At 44.8% G+C, this 24430-nt stretch overlaps 2 protein-coding genes across 2 annotated transcripts in view; one reads left to right on the top strand and one right to left on the bottom strand.

Moving 5' to 3' along the window:
• CDH23 (cadherin related 23) overlaps positions 1-24430 on the top strand; it is a 454320-nt gene that overhangs the window by 345049 nt on the left and 84841 nt on the right. Inside the window, exons 30-36 of the mRNA XM_067552666.1 lie at positions 1310-1445; positions 2112-2500; positions 2602-2703; positions 7126-7275; positions 8776-8904; positions 9981-10109; positions 12111-12338. Coding sequence (XP_067408767.1) covers positions 1310-1445; positions 2112-2500; positions 2602-2703; positions 7126-7275; positions 8776-8904; positions 9981-10109; positions 12111-12338 — 1263 coding nt within the window. The remainder of the gene's footprint in view (positions 1-1309; positions 1446-2111; positions 2501-2601; positions 2704-7125; positions 7276-8775; positions 8905-9980; positions 10110-12110; positions 12339-24430) is intronic.
• Positions 22263-24430, bottom strand: part of VSIR (V-set immunoregulatory receptor) — a 37104-nt gene continuing 34936 nt past the window's right edge. Inside the window, exon 7 of the mRNA XM_067552668.1 lies at positions 22263-23534. Within this exon, the coding sequence (XP_067408769.1) occupies positions 23497-23534 (38 nt within the window). The 3' untranslated portion in view covers positions 22263-23496. The remainder of the gene's footprint in view (positions 23535-24430) is intronic.

The following is a 24430-nucleotide window of genomic DNA, read 5'->3' as shown; positions in this document are numbered from 1 at the left end:
TCTATGAGTGCTGCTTTTGGGTGGAGGATATTTTTCTGTGCCATTTCACAACGTAATTAGGCTGAAAAGTGGCAAGGGGATCATCTGCAAAGGGAATTATTTTCAAGCTGTTAGAAATGGTTTATGTTGAATTTATTTAGTTACAAGTTAGGAAAAAGAAGATACATAATCACTTCAGAACACAATATACATACACAGACAACATGTTATTGAACAATTGTTTTACCATATGACTACATTTGCCCAATATTTGTCCAAGTATGCACATTTCCCTCCTTTTTGAATTGACAGTTCTGCTTTCTTAGCTTTCTTTTGCTGTTTTCGCATTATGGCTTTGTAATCTTGATCTGTTTGAAAATACAGGTGTGTGGCCAGTGATACATTTACATAAAACAGACAGTAGTAGCAGTAATTGTTATCGGTGCAACTCCATTCTTCTGGAAGGATCCCAAAGAACTTCATGATCCAGTCCCTAATCCTGCAATCTCATGTAGGTGAATCTCTACTGCATGGAGACCCACTGACTTCAGCAGAGCTCTCCATGGATGCAGGAGTCTGCCTGTGTAGATGTAATCACAGGATTGAGGCCATACACAAACACCACCATTCAGATGTGGAGGGAGGAGGCCAGGAACAAGTTGGCAGATAGCTAGTATGCAGCGCACCATTTGTGGAGAAAATGATATTTTGGCCTACACACTGGAGTGGACCCCAACACTTACATAATTTACCCCAGGATAATTCATGTCTATGTGGCACAAACAGGATCTCATTTTTTAAGGTCTGATCTCAATGACTCCCACACAGTAAAGTGCAGAGAATTCAAATTGTATCTACCTCAGAAGGAGGAAGGGCTGAGTCAGCTCTACCATGATTAGAACTAGTCGTTCCGGGGGCGCCAGGTGTTTCAGGCCACCAAGCCATCTCCTGAAGCAAATAAAACAAAGTCACAAATGTGGTGATGGGTTGGCAAAAAACCCCACAAAATTGGGCAACCATTTTATTATCATCAATTTTCCAACTACATATTTTTTTCTTTTCTTTTTATTGAAGTTATATGAGATGGACTCACAGGCACGGGGGGAATATCCTGATTTGTACTTGTAACTTCTCCTAGTGGTGTCCATTGAGGTAGTGAGTGTTTGAATGTCTGGAGTCTGACAGTACTGGTCTGTGGAGAGGCTTCCAGTCTCTGAAATAGAAGAGGGCAGATCCCTCTGCCAAGGGAAGCCTTTTTCTCATTCTTTTTTTCAGGACAACTTCCAGGCAGTGCACAGTACACTAATGGCTTGTTTTGGGGATTCCCCAGGTGATAGTGTATGTGGAAGATGTAAACGATGAGGTGCCTGTGTTTACCCAATGGCAGTACAACCGTCTGGGACTGCGAGAGACTGCAGGGATTGGAACTTCTGTCACAGTTGTCCGGGCAACTGATCGAGACACAGGTAAGGTTATGGTGAGCTGCAAAAATCTGCCATCACTGCTCTCCAGCGTGTTGTGGGATCACACCATCTGTCTCTGGTTGTGTGAGTGGATTCTTGCCTTCCTTTCCCCACTCTTGGTCTGGGAGTGCAATGGATGCAGATTAGTGCTTAAAATAACGGATGGAGGCTAGACAATCTGTAAAGCCTGCAGCCTATGACCAGTCCAGTTCCTCTGATTTGGGGTTCTTTAACTCCAGACACCAGAGGCCAGCCCATTGATGGATGGGCATTTAGTCACTAACTTTGTCCCAAATGTTCTCAGGGAAGGGAGGAGGTTTGTCATACCATCTCATTAGTACCTTAGGGCAGCTTAGAGGAAAAATCATTAAAACAATAAAAGAAACGATAAAAACCAGTGTTCTGTGGGTAGGGTTAACCTGTCTTGGCTTGTCGTGTTTCAGCGAACTCGGATTAAGATGGAACATTACATTCTGGGACTTGTAGTCTCTCCACGCTGCACCTCCATATAGATGTAAGAATATCAGCAACCTCTTTTATTTTAGGCAGATTAGGGACACCCCCGAGACTCTCAGCAAGCTGACCTATTAGGCAAAGTTTGGGGACCCTTGGCCTCCTCTGTTTCTCTGTGAAGTCCAGTCTAACTCTGATAATTTATTCCTGCCCCAGGGAATGGAGGTCTGGTGAATTATAAAATCCTCTCCGGCTCTGAGGGGAAGTTTGAAATTGATGAGAGCACTGGCCTTATCACCACCATCGACTACCTGGATTATGAGACAAAAACCAGTTACCTGATGAATGTCTCTGCCACAGACCAGGCACCTCCCAACAACCAAGGTTTCTGCAGCGTCTATGTCAGCCTATTGAATGAACTGGATGAGGCTGTGCAGTTCTCAAACATTACTTATGAGGCAGTGATCACAGAGAACATCCCCACAGGCTCTGAGGTGCTGCGCGTCCAGGCACGCTCCATTGACAATCTGAACCAGATCACCTACAAGTTTGACCCCAACACCAATGCCCGGGCACTGTCCTTGTTCAAGATCAATGGAATCACTGTAAGTAGTGTACAGTGGCCCATTGGGCCAAGGCTGTAGGTGCTTGATCAGTAAGCACGGCATTGGGTTGGGTATTCACAATCTTTGTTTGTTCCTGGTAGGGTGTGGTCACAGTCAAAGGCAAGGTGGATCGAGAGAAAGGGGATTTCTACACTTTAACAGTGGTGGCAGATGATGGGGGACCAAAGGTTGACTCTACTGTGGTAAGTGGATTTTAGCTGTTTTTGCCATAGTCCTTTATCCCAGCCCTGGTACAAGCCAAACAAGAGCTGACTGCATGAGAACATCCTTTAATTTCTCTTGTTTGGGAGGGAGTACCCCTGCTAACCGTCACTCACCTCTCCTTTTGAAGTGTTGCCTTTTGTTTCTTACTTCTTATCTGCTTAATCTTTACCCACCTCTCCCTGGGTGCAGCTGCCCTGCTGGGAGGACAGACTGCAGTGGCCTCCTCTGAGGCTTCCAGCTACAGCTCTCCAAGGAGCCAACACTCTAGGAGATTTGCAACTCTCAGTCTCTCCTCTCCTTGCTCCACTTGCCCAAGGGCCAGGTGAATCCCCATTAAAATGTGCCTGATCTGCATCCACCCAGGTACTTCAGATGTGCATTTTCTACTAACCACCAATCATTTTTGTGGTAGTGCTTCTCCTCTAAGAGTGCTAAGACTGGGGGCTCTGCCATGGCATCGTGCCCACCACGCTACCATAACTGGGGTCTCCACCACGCCAGTACTATGCTCACCACACTTCCAAGATTGAAGTTTCCCCCATACCACCAGAATGCCCACACACTATAAGGATGGTGACTGAACCTTCTTTGCTCCCTTTTCTCTTTGTTATGCCCCTTCCTTTCTCTTCCTGGCAGCTCTCTTTGCACTGCTATCTCCAGAACTGTTAACTCATGGTTGTATGGTGAGGCGATTGTAAACCTGCAGTTTCCTTGAGTAACCTCGATGTGGTCTCTTGGTTGGATCCTAGCCATATGGTCTTGCTCCCATTCCCAAACCAAGCAATGCACTCTTGCCAAGCCCTCCAGAAAATTTATGAGTCTATGAGCCCTGTGTTACAGGGTCATGTGCATACACATGGGCTGTTGTGTTTTCATTTCTGCATAACAGCATGCTGGGTTTTTCAAAAAAGAAAAGATTTAGAGTTTGGAAGAGATTACTCACCCGATTAAAACAGGTTTTAGGCAGGTAAAATTTGTGGTCTAAAATATTTGATAGTATAACTGTGGCTGACACTCCTCCCTGAATACACCGCATGTCCTTAGGGTTGCAAAGATTTATCATCTGTAGGCAATTTGCAGGTCACATATTCTAAACCACCTACCACAAAAGGGCAGCTAAGTATTGGAACTACAGGTCAGATCCTTGGTGTAAAATTAATGGAGCTATGCTGATTTACACAAGGTGAGGATCTGATCCAGAAATTTTAACTCCTAATTTTCTTCTTTCTTTGTTTTAAATCAGACATTGGATGTCATTTAAGGAGAGTATGTTGTGGTTTAAAGGACTCCAGTAGCTTGGATTTTGGTGCATCTGTTGCCTTTAAAAATGATGCATGCTCAGGCAAAATGAATGCAGCCAAAGCACAACTGATACTTGCCTCCAGCAGTCAGGGGGGCCAGCGTCTCTTCTCTCTACGCACTCATGTTAATTTCTGGGTTAAGTCTGTACTCAAGATTGACGTTTTAGAACAAGTGGTCAGGGGTGGGGTGAAGCAAATCACCCGTTGAATGTGCATTGGTTTTCAGGAAGTGTTGAGGATTTTTTTCACACTGGTTAAGATAATGTGAATTTTGATAGAAGTGTTTGCCTTTCCCCTCGGGGGGTCCTGCTGCCACATAAAGCTACTCAACAAAAAGGAACCTCGCACTGCGCAACCTGACTGGCAGTCCCTGCTCAGGAGAGGCTCTGGGCTGGAATAGCTTTGGGTGCTCTGGGCCTGGATTAAGGTGCACTGACAGAGCTGTGAGGGGGAAGTTTGCCCAGCACCTGGCTGCACTCTTCTGGTTCCACCAGTCTTCCCTTCCCCCTCCTTTCGAAAGCACTTAGCTCATGCCAGGTTTTTAAAAGAAAAGGGAAAGATCTGATACCTGTATTTTTGTTTCTTTTTATTTCCCATTCTGCTTCCCTCCAACAGAAGGTAAGAGTGTTTGTTTCTAGTTCTGGTTATGCCTCCCTTCCTTCCTCCCGCCTGCCTTCCTCTCCACTGGTCACTGCCCAGGCAGCTGTGCAAAGCCTGTATCTGGTCCTGCGGGGGGACAGCTCCAGGAGAACAGGACACTACACAGCGTGATAGCATCTCCCCTACCCTTTAACAGGATAGAGCACCCACTCCCCTTCCTCCCAAGGCTGAGATGAAGGAGAGCTAGAGTCATGGCCCTTTCATCCCTGCTCCTGTGAGGTTTCTAGGGCTGCTGCTGGTACTAGGGTTCCCCAGTCCTTATGCTTTGGGAATTCAGGGCCTATGATCCGTCCTGGCTTTGAAACAGACGTGAGGGGAGGCTTTTTGAATCCTCTTTACTCTTGCCCCACCCATGCAGCCTTAACGTTGCTGTCTCCTGACTCATGAGTGCTCAGCCATGCAGCCGTCATATCCTCTTAACATGGGTTTTTTGATAGAATGTTTTAAAAAGCACGTCTGGGGCCAGGTTCTCAGCTGGCATGAATCAGCAACGCTCCACTGAAGCCTAGGAGCTCTGCTGATTTTTACTAGCTGAGCATTTGGCTTTTATGTGACCGTCCAAGTAGGTGTACACGGAAGGTAGACTAAGTCACTAAAGGGCCTGGAAAGCAGGTTATCCAGCTTCTGAGATATACAGACCCTCCCTTGTTCAGTGGCACTTGTTCCAGTTAGAAAGGTTTGCCTGTTGCAAGTGAGAGTTTGCCTCAGCAGCTGCAGATTTTCTCCTTGAGGCTGATTGGGTTTCCCACTCTCCTGCCATTTTTTTTTTTAAAGCTACAACAGTAAGAGAGTCACCCAAACGCAAAAAAAGAAAAAAAAAAAGAAAAAAAGGCAGGTTTCCTCCAGGATGTTATTATGTTGACTAACTCTGCACCTGGGGACTGTTAGCACCCATAAATAGAGCCCTGAGAACAGAAATGTTCTTCCTCTCTTTCTCTCCCATTATATATAGCATATATGATTTTAATTTTGAACATGATGACTGCATTTCCTCTGGCTAGTCACAGAAGAGGCAGACACTTGTCTCCTCCTTGAGTCAGTGACCACAGCTGAGCAACATCTGCCTCTGCCACTTCTCTCTCCTGCTGCTGCTACTACTGGTGCTTCCTAGTGCTGCAGCTATAAATCTGAATGCTGAATCACCGACTGATTTGAGTTATGGAGTTTTGTGTATTGGGCTCATCTCTGTCCATCCCTCCTGCCTCTCTGCATTGCTGTTTACCTGGCAGAGCTGAGTGGTACACAGATTGCAACTTAGGCACGGAAACCCGTATGTGAATAGGATTGTGGATCCATCCTGGGTGGATCAGAGTATCATTCCCTCTAACTGGGGAGAAATGTATTCAGCACCCCAGGAAGGAACTCTGGGCTTGTCTACACTCAAAGCTTGCCCAGGTTGTTGTGGTTTAGTTAAATGGAGGCAAATTCCTGTGTGAACATTCAAATCAGCTTATAAATGGCTTATGTCAATTTACTTTATATCAAATCCTTCCCAACATAAGCTAAATCAAAATAAACCAGTGCAAGCTTGTGTGTAGACAAGGCCAATGAGTTCTCATGAGCTTAACACTAGCACAATACTAGCAGAGCATCCCCTGCTGGAGTGGGCCTTTACATTTTCTAAACTGAGAGCTCTGAGTAGAGGGGACCCCCTCATGTGCCACACCATCCTCTCTCTCTTACACCAGCCTTCACCCCTCCCTTGTCTATCTTAAGTGTGTATACAGAAGATTCATACATTATAAGGGACCAGCGTAATCATCTAGTCTGACTTCTGGTACAACACAATCCATAGGACTGCCCTCAATTCATTCCTCTTTGAACTAGACATCTTCAGTAAATTTGGCAGAGTTAGTGCAGCAGCCTTTCAACTCTTGAGACTTGGGCTCAAAAAGTAAAATGAGTGTCGTAAGGCCCATCTCTATCCCCAAAGGAGCAGACAGCTCTCCATATTCCTAAACATGATGTTACCCTGCTTGTTTACCCCTCCTCGAGCGAGTCTCTGGACTGCAACAGCCCCCCTCAGTGAGTCAAGCTTGAGACCCCTCAGCAGCACCATGTGGGGAAAGATTTCATCGGGCCTGTGCTCACCAGTGCTTCTGTGCCTCCCTTTCAGGAGATCCCAGATTCACTTACCACTAACTACATGCCAAAGATTGTGAAAAGGGAGTCCGCAGCTCCTCAGCAGAATCCGGGTTTCCTAGCCTTTCATTGAGATCATATGGCTGTGACATTGTCAGCGCACCTGGGCCTAAATGGCAAGATTTAATACAAGGGGGTGGGAAGGCAACACTGGAATGCCAGCTTATAATCATTAAGATGCGCTGCACATATCTCAGTTTCACTACAAAGGCTATCCTGTCCAGCATGGTTGCCTTCAGGAAAATCATCAACAGCCATATTCCTGATAAAGCTCTCGTTAATCTCTGCACTCAACAGGTAACAATCACCGTTCTGGATGAGAATGACAACAGCCCACAGTTTGACATCACCTCTGACTCTGCGGTGAGCGTAGCAGAGGACAGTGCCATTGGGAGGCGAATTGCTGTAGTCTTGGCCAGAGACCCAGATGCAGGAAGCAACGGGCAGGTACCAATGCTTATGCAACTACAAACTATACTGGCATCTCCAGAAAGGAAGATGGGTGAGCAGGTGGAATGGAGAAGGCAGATTTTGCTTATTCTGATTTGAGGGAATATTTCCATTCAAGCTCTGAGGCACTGTGGGGTATTGGTCTGAGCACATGACTGACAGACAAACTCCTGAATTCTGATACACACTTTGACGCTGACTCAGGACCAACAGTGGAACAAGCTTCATGAAGACATGGGGAGGATGCAGTTCCTCATTTATACCTTAGCGTGTCTGCTTCCTACACACCATGCCCATATTCCCAAAGCGCAAAACCTTTTTGTGGCAATCCTACAAGGCCCCGTTACTGTTTCTAAGCCGGATTTATCTAGAAACTCCTCAACAAATTCCTTTCCAGCTACTCCCCACTCTGGGGCTCTAAGATCAGTGTGCTGAACTCTGAGCCGTATGAACGCGAACACCATAATCTTTGGCAACGGGGCTGCTTAGTGCCAAAAACACTAGCGGTAGGGCTGGTTTGATGACTGTGAAGGGTGTCAGAGGAAGGTCATATTAAACAGTTCCCACCAGTGCCAAGAGAAGCTGTGTGACAGCTGCCATGTGTGACAATGGGCCTGAACATCTGGGGGAAAAAGATGTTGGTTTTTCCTCCCTCACAATGGACAGCAGGGAATTTCTCTCTGGATTAAAACAGGAAGCTCTGTCCACTTTGTTACTTTCTTTAATCTGCTGGAAAAATTAATTAGATGCTGTGGGCTTCCAGAGAGTTTCTTACTCAAATTAATCAGTCTAATCCTTCACTCAGTTACAGCAATCTATATTCAGAGTAAGTCTGCTGAATTCAAATGTTTCTTCACATTTACAGCAGTCAAAGCCTATTGAAGTCAGTGAGTGCCTTTCTTCAGACTAGGAGGTCGTCCAAGCAGCAACCATCTTTCTTTAGTTTTTGGAAAGCACCTAGCACACACTGGGTGCTACTGCTAATCAATCAATCAATCAATCAATCAATAATATTTATTATTATTATATCATCTAATAATATCAATGGGGTTTGGTTCAGGCCCCAAATAAGAGCAGAATTGGGTCCTGTGTCTGTATGCCTCAGTGACAGCCTCAGATATGCAGAAACCTGGAGCTTCTGGCCAAAGAGAGTAGAGATGAGCAAATCAATTCACAAAGAATGAAAACTTTCCCAAATTGAGAACTCTCATGGCATCTGAACTGGAATTTGGAGTGAGGTTAGAAGTTTGGTTAACATTTTTAAGAGAGATTTTTGTGATCTATTTCTGGCTCCAGCTGAAACCAGCAGCACGTGTGCAAAATACTCCAAGAGAGACCATTGTGTTGGATTTTCAGCACAAGGGCAAGCAGGAGCCAGGTTTAGTAAAAACTGGCCATTTTATAATGTCTGTTTCTCTCTCCCTTTTCTTCCCCCTTGCTTAACCCCACTGCTCCTCACATCCCCACACTTCCCATTATTTATTTCCTTCTTGCCAGGTGACTTTTTCTCTGACATCAGGAAATATAGGCAGTGTCTTTGAGATCCACACCACCAACAATACCTATGGAGAGGTGTTTGTGGGAAGGCCATTGGATAGAGAACTGCTGGATCACTACATCTTAAAGGTAACCTGGACCTTACCACCATCCTAGCTGCATTTTTTGCAATATGCACCATTCCCTGTGATAGGCAAACAGTCAAGATACATAAACTCATTACCCATCTAGATGGTAATCCAAATGCTGTCTTTGGTGGCTGTAGTTTGACTGCCTGAAACTGTAGTTTCTGACTGTGTCATTCACATGATGCTGCAGGTATTCTTGTGGCTGGTTAAACTAATCATTGGGGAATTTTCCACACCAGAAATATTATAGTTTCCCTATATGTGTTGCATATTTCATACAGAGTGTTATACGTGTGTGTGTGTAATGACGCAATGCTCTACATTGCTGAATAGATGGTAATACAGCATATATTTTAAGTCACAGAATCGGCTGGTTTTGTAAAATGATATAATTATTTAAAGCCTAGTATTTTAACACCTGGCGCTCCACGCAAAGGTGCAAAAATGTACCGCAACAGCAGTTTCAAGATTCTATTCTCGTTTGTAGAGGTTCTTATAATGTGCTTATCACCACAACATCTGAGTGCCTTCCAGTAGCACATTAAGCAGTGCATCTATCACGTGTTTGTTCTCTCATCCTCTGCCAAGTTGATAACCAGGGTTCCTCTGTTTTGAGCTAGGTAGAGAGGGTTGTTTGTTAGAAACAAAAGTGTAGAGACACATTTGATAGCCCTATAAGGTGGTTCTCAAAATATTTAAAGGAATTCCATCATGTTAAAGAGAATCAAAGAAAAACATTGGTGTTTCTGTCCTTCAGTGCTTTTTTATGCTGCACAGAGACAGTTGCAAAGATTTCTTCGTTTGTTTGTTGGTGGAATGGAAGAAGAGTTCTCTTTAAAAATCATATAGTTTTAAATATTCAGCTTTTTTCTCATCAATTACACTGTTTTTAATCACTCTTAGATTTTGTTAATGCTTTTTCTTTTAATGCAAAACCTAAAGTTTGGATCTGACCTATTGGGCAATGCCTGTTTATAGAATATATTTTTTTGTTTTTTGGCACTATAGCTATCTTTTTTTCATCAAAGATTTGACAATAAGCTTCTGCCCAGATATAACCATTATGCTTCACTGCAGATCCATGCATCTGACAGCGGAGTCCCACCTCGGAGAAAAGAGCACACCCTAAGAGTTAATATCCTGGATGTCAACGATAACCCACCAGTCATTGGAAATCCCTTTGGCTATAATGTTAGCGTTAATGAGGTAAGCAGCTGTGCTGTCTGCCTTTATACAATAGATTTTCAGTTCTCCCCCAATGAAACATGGGTGATGTGCGTGCCCAAGGACGCCAGCCAAGGGGCTGTAAAGCCAGTGGACCTTATCACTGGGGAATGCACTCAGTGTCAGTAGGATTCCCCAGTGGCATAGAGCCAGCAGTATGGCTCTGGTGCCTCTCTTGCAGCTCTTGGCAGAGGTACTTATCAGAGGAGGCATGGCCTGAGCACAATGCAGTCTTGTTGTTCTGGGCTAAGGGACAGCTCCACAGGGAGCCTTTGGGGGCAGCATAAATTATAGAGCAGTGTTTAGGGTGGCTCTGACTTACAGATGGGACTTCTCCAGTCCCTCGCTACCTATAGGACCCAAGAGGCAAAAGGTGGCCCACAGCCCTCTTTACCCTTCTTAGCTATGTCACTCAGTTTGGCCACAGCCTGGAATTGGTCTCTCAGACTCTCATCCCAGTATGTGCTGAAATCCGTGCTGTGGCTCTGATCTGCCAAGAGGAGGGACCATGTTTTCAAATAATTTCCTCCAGAAAACACCACACCAATTCCTGGTTCCTCTTAACAAGAGGTATGGATAACGTCATTTGGAACAAAATTCTTTGGAGGATGTTTTGAACCCATTGTCCTGCTCATTAAGCGGCATTATACAGCTGCCAGGAAAAACTGAATGATGTAATGGACTGTTGAAACTTCCAGAAAATTACATGTAATTAAAGAGAATTACCTCCCCAGAACATGAATTGCTATTGGGAAATGGTCTTTGAAAGTTTGGTAATTAAGCAATAAAACCCAGCCAAGAATGAAAAGGCAACTTATTTCCTGAACTGGGTATCTTAATGTGATTATGAAAAATATATACAAATAGTGCGTGTGTAGCCTGAGACACCTAGTTATGTCTACATAGTGTATATGATTTATAGCTTTGAATTAAATTTTTTAGCTTATCCAAACACTCTTCTCTATTTAATTTGTATCTGAATCATTTGTACCGCTGGCCCTGGGAAGTCAGCTGTTCGGGTTGGCCTTTTGTTAGGCTTGAGCCACACTCAAAGAGTTACCCATTGCTGACAACAGGCTCAACATCTGTTCAGCTGCACTCAGCTTCAGTGCAGGTGTGGACAAGAAAAAATGCTTACAGCGCTATTCCAGCAAACCGAAGCCATTCTGTGCTATTGGAAGGATGCTCCTGGGCAGTCTCCTTTGTACTGTCCTTACAGTCTGGTGTGTTTTTGAAAGGGGCTCAAGATATGAAGTGACTTCATGTGAAATTTCATTTTTTAAAGTTATTTTTTAGTTTTATGTGAGTCATAAAAAGGGGAGGATTTGTAATGAGGTAGGAAGTCTTTTGCCGCCTGCTCAGTGGTTTAACGCTAAGCTGAGCTGATAGTGGCAAAATGTTGTTTCCATCTGACAGCTCTTTAGGCCTGTGTGAAATGAGCAGGTAGTCTTGGTCTCTCTTCTTAAGATAAAGGTGTCTCCATTAGAAAAACCACGATCACAACTGGCACTACAGTAATTAACACCTTTGTTGGAATGTCTCAGCAGGAGGCCTGGATTGAGCTGGTAACTGAACTAATCTTTCACCCTTAAAGATAATCTTTCCAAATCAAGGTTGAAACACATAGGCAGAGTGGTGCGGGGAGGACTGTTCTTCACCTGCCCATTCTCTATCTTCCCCAGAGAGCTTTGGTCTCCGGGGCTGTTGTTCTGGCACTTAGAGCACTAAACACCATGGGACAATGTTGAGGACGTTTTCCAGTTTCCCTCAGGCTGCCTCTTTGTGAAGTTTTCACCTAGGGTAGAGCTGTGCAGCTGGGGTACCTGGAGATTTATAAAGAAAATGCTGGAGGAGCCTTCCCCCATTCACAGTGTTCGAGGCACTGCTGAGAGCTGTTTCGCTGTGAACATTCTTGTTCAGATGTGTCTGTGCCAGAGCCTGATTTCTCTTTCTTTCCGTTCTCTTTCCCCCATGGATCTCCAGAACGTTGGTGGAGGCACCGCAGTCGCTCAGGTACGAGCAACCGACAGAGACGTTGGGCTCAACAGCGTCCTTTCCTACTACATCACCCAGGGGAACGAAGATCTCATTTTCCGCATGGACCGAGTCACTGGGGAAATTGCCACCCGCCCGTCCCCTCCAGACCGTGAACGGCAGAGGTTCTACCGGCTGGTTGTCACTGTGGAGGATGAGGGCAACCCATCCCTTTCAGTAAGTGCCGGTTGGGGGGCTCTGACAATTGTGTATGGAAATACACTTGGAATTGATTGGAAAGTGCTGTTTGTTCACAAAGTTACCCCAGAGAATCTGTATGGAGAAGAGGATGCATATCCATATCCAGGGGTGAAATTGGGAGTTTATTTTGTGGATATAAATCAGTGTGGCTTAATCCAAGTTTAAGTGTAAATAGTTCATCCATACCTAATAGCTGGCTACACCTAATAGCCCACTGTGCACCCACATCACAGTGGTTATTTTCATTTCAGTGATTTACCCAGTCAATATACAGGGGGTTAAAGCATTCAGTAAAGATTCACTTCTCCCACAATGATATGCATATTAGAACTCAGGCCTGGAGCAAAGTGATGTCTCCCTCCCACACAGTCCTGAGTCACAGCAGCCTTTTGCTTTCAGTATGTGTGAATGTCAGAGATGGGGTAGAGGACAAGTTGAGGTTACTATTCAAGTTCAAGATCTGCCAAGGGACCAGTCTGACTCAGCGACCCCAAAAGCCATCTGGGTAACCTTTCTGCAGAAACACAATGATGATCCTCTTGACAGCTGGAGACAGAAAGGTAAATGCTTCCTGCACTGTGTTTGCAATGGGGAGTTTCAATTCAGCTCATCTGCGGGAGAGCAGCAGTTCTCTGTGTGGCCAAAGTCTGCACGTGAGTAACTCCTCATACGGAGCTTTCAAAACCAAATCTACTGAGTCTTGAGGGTGCACAGCTGCTACGTCATCATTCAGTCTCCCAGCATGCCCTGGTGTCACTGGTTTTTACCTTTATAAATCCATTATGGCATGCTTCCAGCATGAGCGTTGAATTGTTTACCTTGTCCTTGTGAGTAGTAAAAACACAAGCAAAGTCTCTGACATTGCAGAGGTCACCCTGCCCCACAAGCACTGTTTGTGCTCTCAGTCAGACATGTAGGGCGCTGTCTAGCCAGAGCATTTTGTCTTGCTTATCCCCACTGGTGCAGAGTTTGCTGTCTCAGAGCCACTGGAGATAGGAGTGGGCATTGGACTCTTTCTTAAAAGCCATATAGTTTGTCTGCCTCCCAGACTGTAACACACAAACTCAGAACGAAGGCTGCGATTCTGTTGTGGCGATCATGGATTCTGTGATGTTAAGAGATGTCCAAAAATTCCAATAAATGCATTAGGGTTTGAGAAAAAGCTATTTCCTTTAAAATCTGCAGTTCGACAAGTATGGAAAATACCATTTTGTTCACGGTTGTTCCCAGGGCCGGTGTTAGGGGGTAGCAAGCAAGGCAGTTGCCCGGGCCACAAGCGGCCCTGCGAAGCTAAGTTACAAGTGGCGGGATTCAGGTTTGGACTTCGGCCCTGCCACCTGAACTTAGCTTCATGGGGCCCCCTATGGTGTGCGGCCCCAGGCAATAGTACTGATGTAGTGAAAACTGCAGTACTGCGTGTACATTCGTGTGACTTATTATTTCTTGCCTGCATCCTGTCCGTGACTTTGATTTTGGCAGGGGTATTTTTATTAAGAGTCTTAGAATCAGTGTCCCAGCACCTCACCACCATAGTCTATCAGCAGAGCTTATCCTGATACCGTTTTGTTCATCGGTTTCATTTCTGCCTGGTAGTAGGAAGCAAGTTACCGCGTTTGGAGACCATAATAAGCAGGGGGAGTGGAACAATAGCAGTTTGCACACGCTGTCCCATTTTTATAGCAACATGGGAATCAGTAGCAGTAGAGAGTTAAGAACTGTTATTTTATTTATTTCAGTTTAGACTTACAGGGTATTTCTCTAGCTCCAGGTGTTTGTATATTGGTTAAAATACACACACAATAATAATCATCCTGATACAAATAAATATATATTAGTTTTCCCAAGCTGCCATATCCTTTACCCAGGAGGCACTCTCTAAATGGGCTCTGGGTAGGTATTACAGTGACTTGGGAAGCTTAATATTGGACAACTTGTATAATGGTGATTAGAATTCAGGACAGTACAGATCTGTGATAGGCTGTTGTGTGTACGTTTGAAACTTCTCTTTACTGATATATACATCAAATGTGCGTGGATTGTTACTAGCATATTACTGCTGTCCTCAGATATGGGGCACCTTTGAAGAGACAGGTATTATTTATTTACCACCAACATAAACACATATTAGTGGTGGTTATTCTACATGTCAAGTCATATTTTTACATTCCAGTGTCCAGCCTGTTGCAAAGTGTTTGCATGTCTTTCTCATTCCTGTCCCTCTCCAGATCACCTATGTAAAAGTAGTCATTGGTGGCTTACAGTAATTGTAAGAAAATCTAATTCCATTTGTTTCTAGCAAAAGAGAGGACCCCGGGATGCGGAAATCAAGAAAACATAATACTAGTGACAAATTTTAAATCCCAAAGCCACTTTTACCATTTGCAGCTCCTGAACTTTTGATTGGTGCATGCACAGTTGTGTGTGTGTGTGTGTGTGTGTGTGTGTGTGTGTGTGTGTGTGAGGGCTGGTTCACACTTACCGTGTGATTCAGCGGCAGTCAACGGGAATTACGCAAACTACACAGAGTAGTTTGCGTAACTGACATTGACTGCTCTGCTTCCCTTCTGCGTGCTGTTCACACTGCGTTCCCGTCGGCTCAGCGCTACGCTACTTGAGGGGGTGGACTTACTCAGTCGACTTCCTGATCAATTGAGCAGGTCTCACTGACCACTCAATCGATCAAGAAAGATTGATATGGCAGCGGCGAATTTGCCACCGTCCGTCTGAACATAGCCTGATACTTCCCCCTTGTGGAAGAAACTTTAGATGAGTCCAGATTGTTATACCACAATATCAAATGAACACACTAGGATTGGCCAGGATATGTCCTGATAAAGTAATATTTGTCAATGGGAAATAAAAAACATATGATATTACTATAAATATTTTCACTTTCCTTCCTTCTCTGGACCTGATCATTAAGTGAACTCATGAAACCTGTTCCTTTGGCTCATCACCTTGTTTTTAGATGTCTGCACTGAAGTCATTTACTCAGACACTTTCTGTAAACAAGTATTCCTCAGGATCACACCCTCAAAACCACAGAGAACTATTGACAAGCTTCTCTTGTTCCACAGCCCCATATTCTGCTATCTCATACCATCTCTCTCATGTTTTTGTGATGCTCTCCCAAGGTGCAGAAGCCTGTTCTACTTATGGAGAAAACATGTTGCAACAAGCATGAACAATGTGAGTTTGCAACACTTGTACAGTGACTTACACTCACACCAACTGTCCATTTGACAACTCCATCTGTCTATCATCCCTTTATCAAAATATCTGAGCCGCAAGTTATTGCAATGCCTGGAACAAGATCTTTAGCTTACGTTCAGCTGAATGTGCAGGGAACTGGATGCCAAAGCACAGTGACTATACTGAGCCCTGTGGAATAGTGGCTTCAGGAAATCCGGAATGCATTGGTACAAGCATTTATAATGAGGCATGCTGTGCCTGGAAGTACCAAAATAATTCTGGCAGAAACAGTGTTGCTATGGGAATGTGCTACGTTTTTGTAAGGACAAGTGAGACAATAAATCATTTCACACTGTAAGGGCTTCCAGGACACACCCAAGGAGGATAGTCACAGCCTCCATCCCTCTCTCTGTGTATAGCATTGGAGGATGATTTTAACTCATGACCCTAGAGCATGGGACAGCAGTGGCCTTAATTTAACCTCTCTGGAATCATAAAAAATAGTAATAAAAAGACCTTGTGAGGCTGAGAATCTGCCTGCTTGAGTCTTCATTCTCTGCCCAAGTCCTATACCCTTTCATAGTCCAGTCAGAGATTACATAATGATCAGAGCTGTACTTCTTTCACTTTCCATTTCAGTAACTTCAATTTCAGAATCCATCTTGCAGTAAGTTGCCAGTGAATCAGGTTTAGAATCTTGGTTTGGAACATAACAAACATGTCATAGCACAAGCAACAAAGTAAAGCACTTTGTGGGATCAAGGGGTGGGTGGAAGAGGGTGGCACTTGTCAATGCCTGGAAAAGAAATGGCTCTGCAGTGCATACTGTCTTTGGTGCTCAGAGACCACTGTGATGGATGCCCCAGAAATATCCAAGATGGAAAGTGTTCATCCTAGAAATGAAAATATTCCCTGGACCCCAAAAAGCTGGGAGCCCTTTAACGTGTGTGACACTTGAGTTCCTTTTCCCTTTGGTTCTCCTTGTCATCTCCCACCATCCATCGACATACACATGACCTTTAGTCACTGTTGTCCTATGTCTACTTCTTCAGTCTTTGAGTTTTTATGCCTTTAAGTCCTCTGTCCTCTCCAGAGCCCTCATAACCACTTAAGGCCTGAGTAGCTCATATAACAACTCTGCATAGCACCACAAATGGTATTCCCAGCACATCTCCAAAGCAAGTTATTTTACCAGTGTTCTCAAAGTCCTACTGCACTGAAGTATGGCAGTAAAGTGTAATGATATGTTCCCATTGTCTGGAGTGAATATCCGTCATCCAGTCCAACCTATCTTAGATGCGTAAGGATGCCCAAGCTTCCAGTCAGGACCTGTTTTAAAGAAGCTAGTTGGGTGGGATTTTTAGTCTAGTTTCTTTTGAACTGAGATCTGTATTACAGATTCACAACGATGATCATCAGGGGTTTATCACCTACCTGAATTCCTTTAAACTCAAGAGGTCAAATGCCCAGGAGAGTCTAGACTGATGTAACATTGAGAAGGTGGAAGGAGCTATAAGTTACCAGTCAATGTAGACTCCCTTAAACCCACTTGTTTGTGTGTCACTTACAGCTCCTTATATATAATCTTCCAGTTTGGCTTGTTGGGTGTGTTGGAGGAATGGGAATGCTACAAACTCCATAGGAGCTACTGAAAGGACTTGAGATGGAAACTCAACCTGGTCCATAAAGCACACGATGGCAAGTTCTTCCTTTCCCTCCACTGTTGTTACTGACTCCTGTGCATTTTCACACTGGTTGTGGCATTTTCATACTGGTTGGCAAATCTCCTGCTGCCACAAGCTAGTCCTTCATGGGGACCATTGGCTCTCCATGAGCACACTTCATCAGCTCTCGGGTCAAAATACCCCTTAAAATGGTCACATCACAGAGTGGTCCCCACAGTCTAGTGGTGAGTGCTCTGCAGCATGTGAAACACAGGCTGGTCACTCACTTGTCAAGCCAGCGAGAGGTGGGAGTGTGCCAGTGACCTAATGGTTAGTGCTCTGCACTGCTGTAAGTGAGACTCCGGTTTGATTTCCATTCCCGGGCTAGCAGGGCAGCTGCCTTTGGATCATAGGAGGTATCTTGTCACTCACCAGTGGCATTTCCTGCTGGTGGTTGGGGTGGATCAATGCTTGTCTTACTTTAAAGATTTGAGTTAAAAAGTGTCTTAAATCACAAGCGAAAGGAGCCTGTAGCTTGAAGCTTGGTCCAAACCTAATTGTGCGTGTGGGGGACAGTCCCACCAAATCTGGCGCAGTTGTCAGTGTCTCTCTGAAGTAATTCCGTAGGAGTTGCAAGTAAGGAGCACGGGCAGAGCTCTGTAGGGGCCCAGCCCTGTTTCAGGCCAAAGTCGTGTGGCATCAGCAGAGCTCTTAGAGTATGTCTACACTGCATTGTAATCCCTGGTCTGTGGGACCTGCGCTTGTGGACTTGGTGTTTCCAAGTCCACACCTGAGTGTCCACACTGCATTGTAAAACCTGGGTTTACAACTGCTGAACCCAGGTCTCTCAACTGTGCTAACGTGTCAGTAGTACACTACACAGACCTCCGAACTCAGGTCTGCAGCTTGAGCTCTTTCCACACTGCAAAATATCAGGGCTTGGACTGAGTATCAGCAGGGCTTGGGCTCAGACCCATCCTTTTGGGTGGTCCTAGGACTTGGGTCTTGAGTGCTTGAGGAGCTGAGTCAGGTGATTTGTGTGTGGATGATAGGAGGTTTGGACTCAAACTAAGTCTGAGCCCAGGTTTACAATGCAATGTAGATGTACCTTTAGAGGCCTAGGACTGAGATAGTAAACATCACTACAAGGCATAGTGGCTAACTAGAGCTGTTGCATATGGCCGTTTTTCCCTCAACTCCTTGCTGCCCCTCTCTGAGTGGATTTTCTTACAAGCACAGAGTGCAGAATGTAGTGAGTCAAATTTTTGTGCGTTTTGTGCCTCGGCCTTGTGCCTTGGCCTTTCTAATTTTGTCCCTGCATACTTGTGTTATTTGTTTATATTCATCCTTTGTAATTTGACATAGTTTCCACTTTTGGTAGGACACTTTTTTGACTTCTGGATCACTTAAGATTTCCTGGTTAAGTCCGGGTGGTCTCTTGCCATACTTCCTATCTTTCTTATGCAATGGGATAGTTTGCTCTTGTTCCCTTAATAATGTCTCTTTGAAAAACTGCCAACAGTCTTCAGTTGTTTTTCCTCTTAGACTTGTTTCCCATTGGATCTTACCTATCAACTCCCTGAGTTTGCTAAAGTCTGCCTTCTTGAAATCCATTGTCTTTATTTTGCTGTTCTCCCTCCTACCATTCCTTAGAATCATGAACTCTATCATTTCGTGATCGCCTTCGCCAAAGCTGCCTTCCACTTTCAGATTCTCAACCAGTTCCTCTCTGTTTGTCAAAATCAAATCTAGAACAACTTCTCCCCTAGTAGCTTTCTCTATCTTCTGAAATAAAAAGGTGTCTCCAATATATTCCAAGAACTTGTTGGATAGTCTGTGGCCTGCTGTGTTATTTTCCCAACAGATATCTGAGTAGTTGAAGTCCCCCATCACCACCAAGTCCTGTGCTTTGGATGATTTTGTTAGTTGTTTAAAAAAAGCCTCATCCACCTCTTCTTCCTTGTTTGGTGGTCTGTAGTAGACCCCTACCATGACATCACCCTTGGTTTTTACCCTTTTTATCCTTACCCAGAGACTTTCAACAAGTCTGTCTCCTATTTCCATCTTAACCTCAGTGTATGCATTTTTAATATATAAGGCAACATTCCCTCCCTTTTTTCCCTGCCTGTCCCTCCTGAGCAAGCTTTACCCTTTTATGCCAATATTCCAGTCATTCGTATTATCCCACCAAGTCTCTGCGATGCCAACTGTCATAGTTGTGTTTATTTACTAGCATCTCAAGTTCTTCCTGCTTATTCCGATACGTCTTACATCCATATACAAACATCTTAAGATACTGATTTGATCACCCCCCTCCCCTCCCAGTTTTGTCCTGTCTCTTCCCTACCTCTGCTATAACAGCCCATGCTCCCCCAAATTCCAGCCCTTCTCCCAGGTCTTTTTGACTTACCCATGGGCTTTGGTCACCTACCCTGTTCTAACCTAGTTTAAAGCCCTCCTCACTAGGTTAGCCAGTCTGTATCCCAATATGCTCTTCCCCTTCCTCGATAGGGAAGATTATGTTCTAGTAACTGTGTAAGCAAAGGCAGTAGCCATTCTGCATGCTCAAAAACTCACCTACAATCGTGCTTGTTGGAATTTTGTTTTATTGGGAGAAGGAATATTGGCCAGAATGCTGGGAATAGGTCTTTAAAAAGCATATGATGCTTTCTAACAAAAGTTAACCTCCACCTAGACAGCAGCAGCCAGGGCTTGGAAATTTGATGTGTGAGGGAGAGGAAGTGTGGCAGTGTGATAATGCCTCCCCTTGGTCCAGTGCTGCAGTGTCAGCTTAGCATTGGGTAGGAGCCCGAATGATGAAGTGTGACTGGAGCCCACAGACAAGGAACGCTTGTTATGCTATACCCATGCCACTTGTGAAAACATATCTCACACAAACACACAGAGTGCCCCTCCAGCTGACCAGAGGCCCCAGCCCTGGGCTTGCCCACACTCACCCCCGCTCCAGCAGCCCAAGCCCACCAGCTTGCAGCACTCAGATGGCACCCCCTGACCATAGTGCCCTCAGCAGTCACCCACCCGTAAGGTCAGCCCTGAGGCCATGTCCCTGTCCAACAGAAATAAGGGGATACCATCGGAACCACCTTTCTGAAGTCTCCACTCCTGGTCTGGGTGTTAGCAGAAAGGCAAATGGCCAGAGACCAGTCAGGGCATCTAGGTGCTACAAAGACGACTCAGCAGGGCTGAAAACAGGAAAACCACAATGCAAAAAAACATGTTTAAAGAAAAAAGAGGAAATAGAATAAAGGAAGTATGGCAGCACTTCTCACGTTTGTTGCAGAATGAGGGTAGTGGATTTTTAAATCTCCAATGAGATAGATGTTGAGGGAGGTGTGAAAGGGGTGGTTCTATTTAAGCGGAGGTTATTTCATTTTCCATCATTATTATTTCAGCTTTCCATCAAGCTACAAATGTGCTACAGAACTCAGAAAGCAGGGGACCGTCTTGTACAGGCTGAAGACTTGTCATTTCTGTGAACAATTTAAGATGAAGAAAAACTATTCCAGAAAAAGAACTTTGGTTTTGCCAGCAGGCCACAGTGAACTGGCAACTTGGAGCTTGTCTTTTCCCAGTTCCCACTCCATTCTTCCTCCTACATACCCAGTTCCCGTAGCATCATCTCAGTGCAGTTAATAATCTCACCATCATCTTCACAGCCACTGATATATGCTGTCATTGGCCCTTTCTTGACTGCAGCTGGTTAGATTTTAAGCTATTGTTTGTGAATCCCTTTCTGTTACGTAAGAGAATAATATTTCCAATAAAACTTTATTGTATCTCAAACAGCATTTTTTATAAACAAACACATACAAATCAGGAGAACATTTCAGAGCAATCCGAATGTACCAGTAGCCCAAAGCAGTTGATTATCCCCTATACCATACTGTAAATGTTACCTTAGTTTACTCTCTTCACCCCCTTCAATCTCGAAACATGCTCCTGCTGTCAAAGATCGCAGGAGACATACAATGTGATCATTTTATGCAGGGCATGGAGAGAAGATTTTTTGTGTGTTTTTGCTTTTTTTTAAATGGAATATAAAAATTAAAACTAAGAAAGCAGTATTGAGAGCCACTTTTTCAGATCCGACTCCTCGTTCTTGAGTCATGCATTGTTCCCATCAGGCTCATGTCTTTGCACACTTCCCACACACTCTGTTCCTCTAGACTGTTGCTCTGGAATGAGTAGCAGAACCTCAGGGAGGTGGGGACTTGACACTTTCAATCCCATCCTGAGCCCTTTATTTAAAAAAAGCAATGGTTCTCAAACTGTGAGTCGGGACCCCAAAATGGGTCGTGCCCCTATTTTAATGAGGTTACCAGGGCTGGCGTTAGACTTGCTGGGGCCCGGCGCTCAGGTTCAGGCTTTGGTTCCCCTTCCCAGGGTCGTGTAGCAATTTTTATTGTCAGAAGGGGGTTGCGGTGCAATGAAGTTTGAAAACTGCTGAAATAGAGCATGAAGTCACATCACAGAAACAAAGCTAGTTTGTGTGGCCATCTCAGCCAAAGGGACTTAGGCCCCCAGAGAGTTTTTACCTGATGCTGTGGTGGTGGGGAGGAGAGTTGGGAATTTAGATAGCTAGTGAAATCCTTTGAACTGAAACTTGAGTGGAAGCAAGTCAGTGGGTGAGAGCATGCAGCTGGGTGACTTCTACAACCAGGAGGTTATTTCGTAACTTTGAGGACCTGCTATACCAGTGGCAGCTGGTTTGCCCAAGGCCTCCACACTCCCTTTGTTGATGGACTGGCTTCTCCTTTGCTTCCTTTTTTAAATCTGTAGACCAGGGGCCAGCAACCTGCGGCACACGTGCCAGAGGTGACACATGCACCGACTTTGAATAGCACACAGCATCCTGGCCAGAGTTGTGCCACTCCCGGCCCCAAGCAGCGCTGCACGCCCCACTCCACCCCCCACCGATGCAGTACTGCCCCTTCTCCACGTGGGCTGAGCAGCACCCCTGGCCGGGAGCAATGTGGCCCCTGCAGGATGGGGCCTGCAGACCCGCCACCGCCACTGCCACCAGGAACGGGGACGCAGATGCACCCCTGCCCGCCTGCTGCCACTGCAGCACTGGGAGGGGGGGAGGATTTGGCACGGCCCTTGCTGAAGGTTGCCAACCCCTGCTCTAGACATGCAAGGACTTGTTTCTTGGAATTATCCAGTGTGCTGCTCAGCGGTGAAGCAGTTAACAGCTGACATAGGAATGGACCCATTAAGTGAATAGTTCCCCAGATCAGATATGGATACACTTGTCATGCTGAAGTCCCCAGGCTGTGGGATCCACAATACCAATGATGAGCATGCAGAGAATTTTGCTACTCAATAGAAGATTTCAGCTTTCACGCAGATTTTCAGGTTCCCTCAATGGGTCCCTTTATATGGGCAACCCCTAAGACACACCCACTAAAGGAATTAGCAGATTTTGCCTCTAGCAGTGTACCATCAAGTATCACCCTCTTAACAAAGAGAAGGATTGTGGAAGTTCTGAAAGGTGGGCGCAGACACACAACGTGGTTCATGAGCATCTTTTTGCTGTGGTGCATCATGACATCCTACTAACAGGCCTTACAGTTGCAGTGTATTGAAATTATTTGCAGTTTTTCTGAGATAAATCAAACCTTTAGGTAGCAGTTACTGCTGCAAGATTTTATCCTGTCATCTGTTTGGAGTGTTGAAGTGATGTTTTGCTCATCCCAGGCTGTTATGATGAATGTTGGGCTGTGATGGCTGCATAAATAAAGTATCAGCTACACCTGGGTTCCATGCTGTGAGATAAGCCACAGCTGGCACAGTAGCTGGATTCCTAATGGCTTGGAGCCAGCCCAGACACCATGGCAACCAATGAGTCACAATAATGACACATCCTAACAAATAACTTTCAGTACTAAACTTTTCCCAGTGTTGGAAATAAGTATGGTGTGGGGAACTGCACGCCAGCAGCGAGAAGTTTAGCAATGTATTGGTCATTAAATTGTAAGCTTCCTTGTGCAACAAAGAAAAACCAGCAAGAGTTTCAATATTTGTGGTGATCTTTTTTTCTTTCTCTTTTTTTTTTTTTTCCCTTGAGAAACTTTCTAAGGAAGGTGAGCACAGTGATGAATTTCAGGTGTTGGGAAGCACCAAATGCAACAGAAAGTGTCTGTCGGTTTTTATCTCAGAAGTGGCCTTGTCTATAAAATCTTTTTATCAGCAATAGTCAAAGCCTCTTCCATATGGCTGACAACATATTCAGTGAAAGTTGTTCTCCTTTAGCAATTTTATACTTTCATGGAATTGGGAGAATCAGGAACAGGCTCTGAAAAGGAGAGACAATTCTGTTAAATGTTGTTGGTTCTGTATGGACGTGGAGCTCATTGGGCACTTCTGTAGCTGTGGTTTGATGTGCTTAGCAGAAAATACTTCCCCCACTATTGACAAGTCTCTAGAAGATCCCAGCTGCTGGGGATGTATGTCGCTTTTTGCAGGCAGCTTTAGCAGAATGGTTCAGCCATATGTCGCCAGGTGCAAAGGTGCCAGGGAAAGTGAACTAAGGGCCTGACCCAAAGCACATCGGAGTTAATGGAAAGACTTTGATTGACTTCACTGGGCTTTGGGTCAGTCTCTGATGTTCCATGACTCGCAATTTTTAATCTCCTAAAGGTAACATTTCTTAGGGCAGCTGGCAGGATTTTTTTTTCTTTAGCAGGTATTAAGAGTTAGCTTTCCCATTTATAACAGCACCTGCTCTATTAGTAATAGCAGGGTATGAAATGGCAGGCCAGCTCTGGGAGATTAATATGGGGATACTCTGGGGGAGGGGACAATGGGCTGGCAAGTGTTTAACATTGCTAGCCCACATCTGGAACTCAAGAGCACTGCAGAGACTCACCAGCTGGTGAGAGCCCCCTGTATGAAAAAAGGGCAAACCTCATCATTACCCCATGCTGCAGGACAAACAAAAAGAGCCAGTTATGTCACACCTGTGTTTCTTTCAGCAAAAACTGAGAACTTGTCAAGTTCCTCCGTTCACTTCTAACCCCAAAGATTTATTATTTTGGTTTGTATTAGCAATTTATCTTGAGACACCAAATCATTATGAGTAAAGGTCAGTGGGCCAAATTCTGGTTTCATTGACATCAGCGTAAGTCTGGAATAACTTCATTGGCTTAAGTGGAATCATTCCATGTGTAAGCTTGTGTAGCTGAAAACAAA

Source organism: Emydura macquarii, unplaced genomic scaffold (assembly GCF_026122565.2).
Source record: "Emydura macquarii macquarii isolate MOO-44397 ecotype Brisbane River unplaced genomic scaffold, CSIRO-AGI_Emac_v2 contig_1390, whole genome shotgun sequence".
Taxonomy (NCBI): Eukaryota; Metazoa; Chordata; order Testudines; family Chelidae; genus Emydura; species Emydura macquarii.
This window is presented reverse-complemented; position numbering and strand designations above follow the sequence as displayed.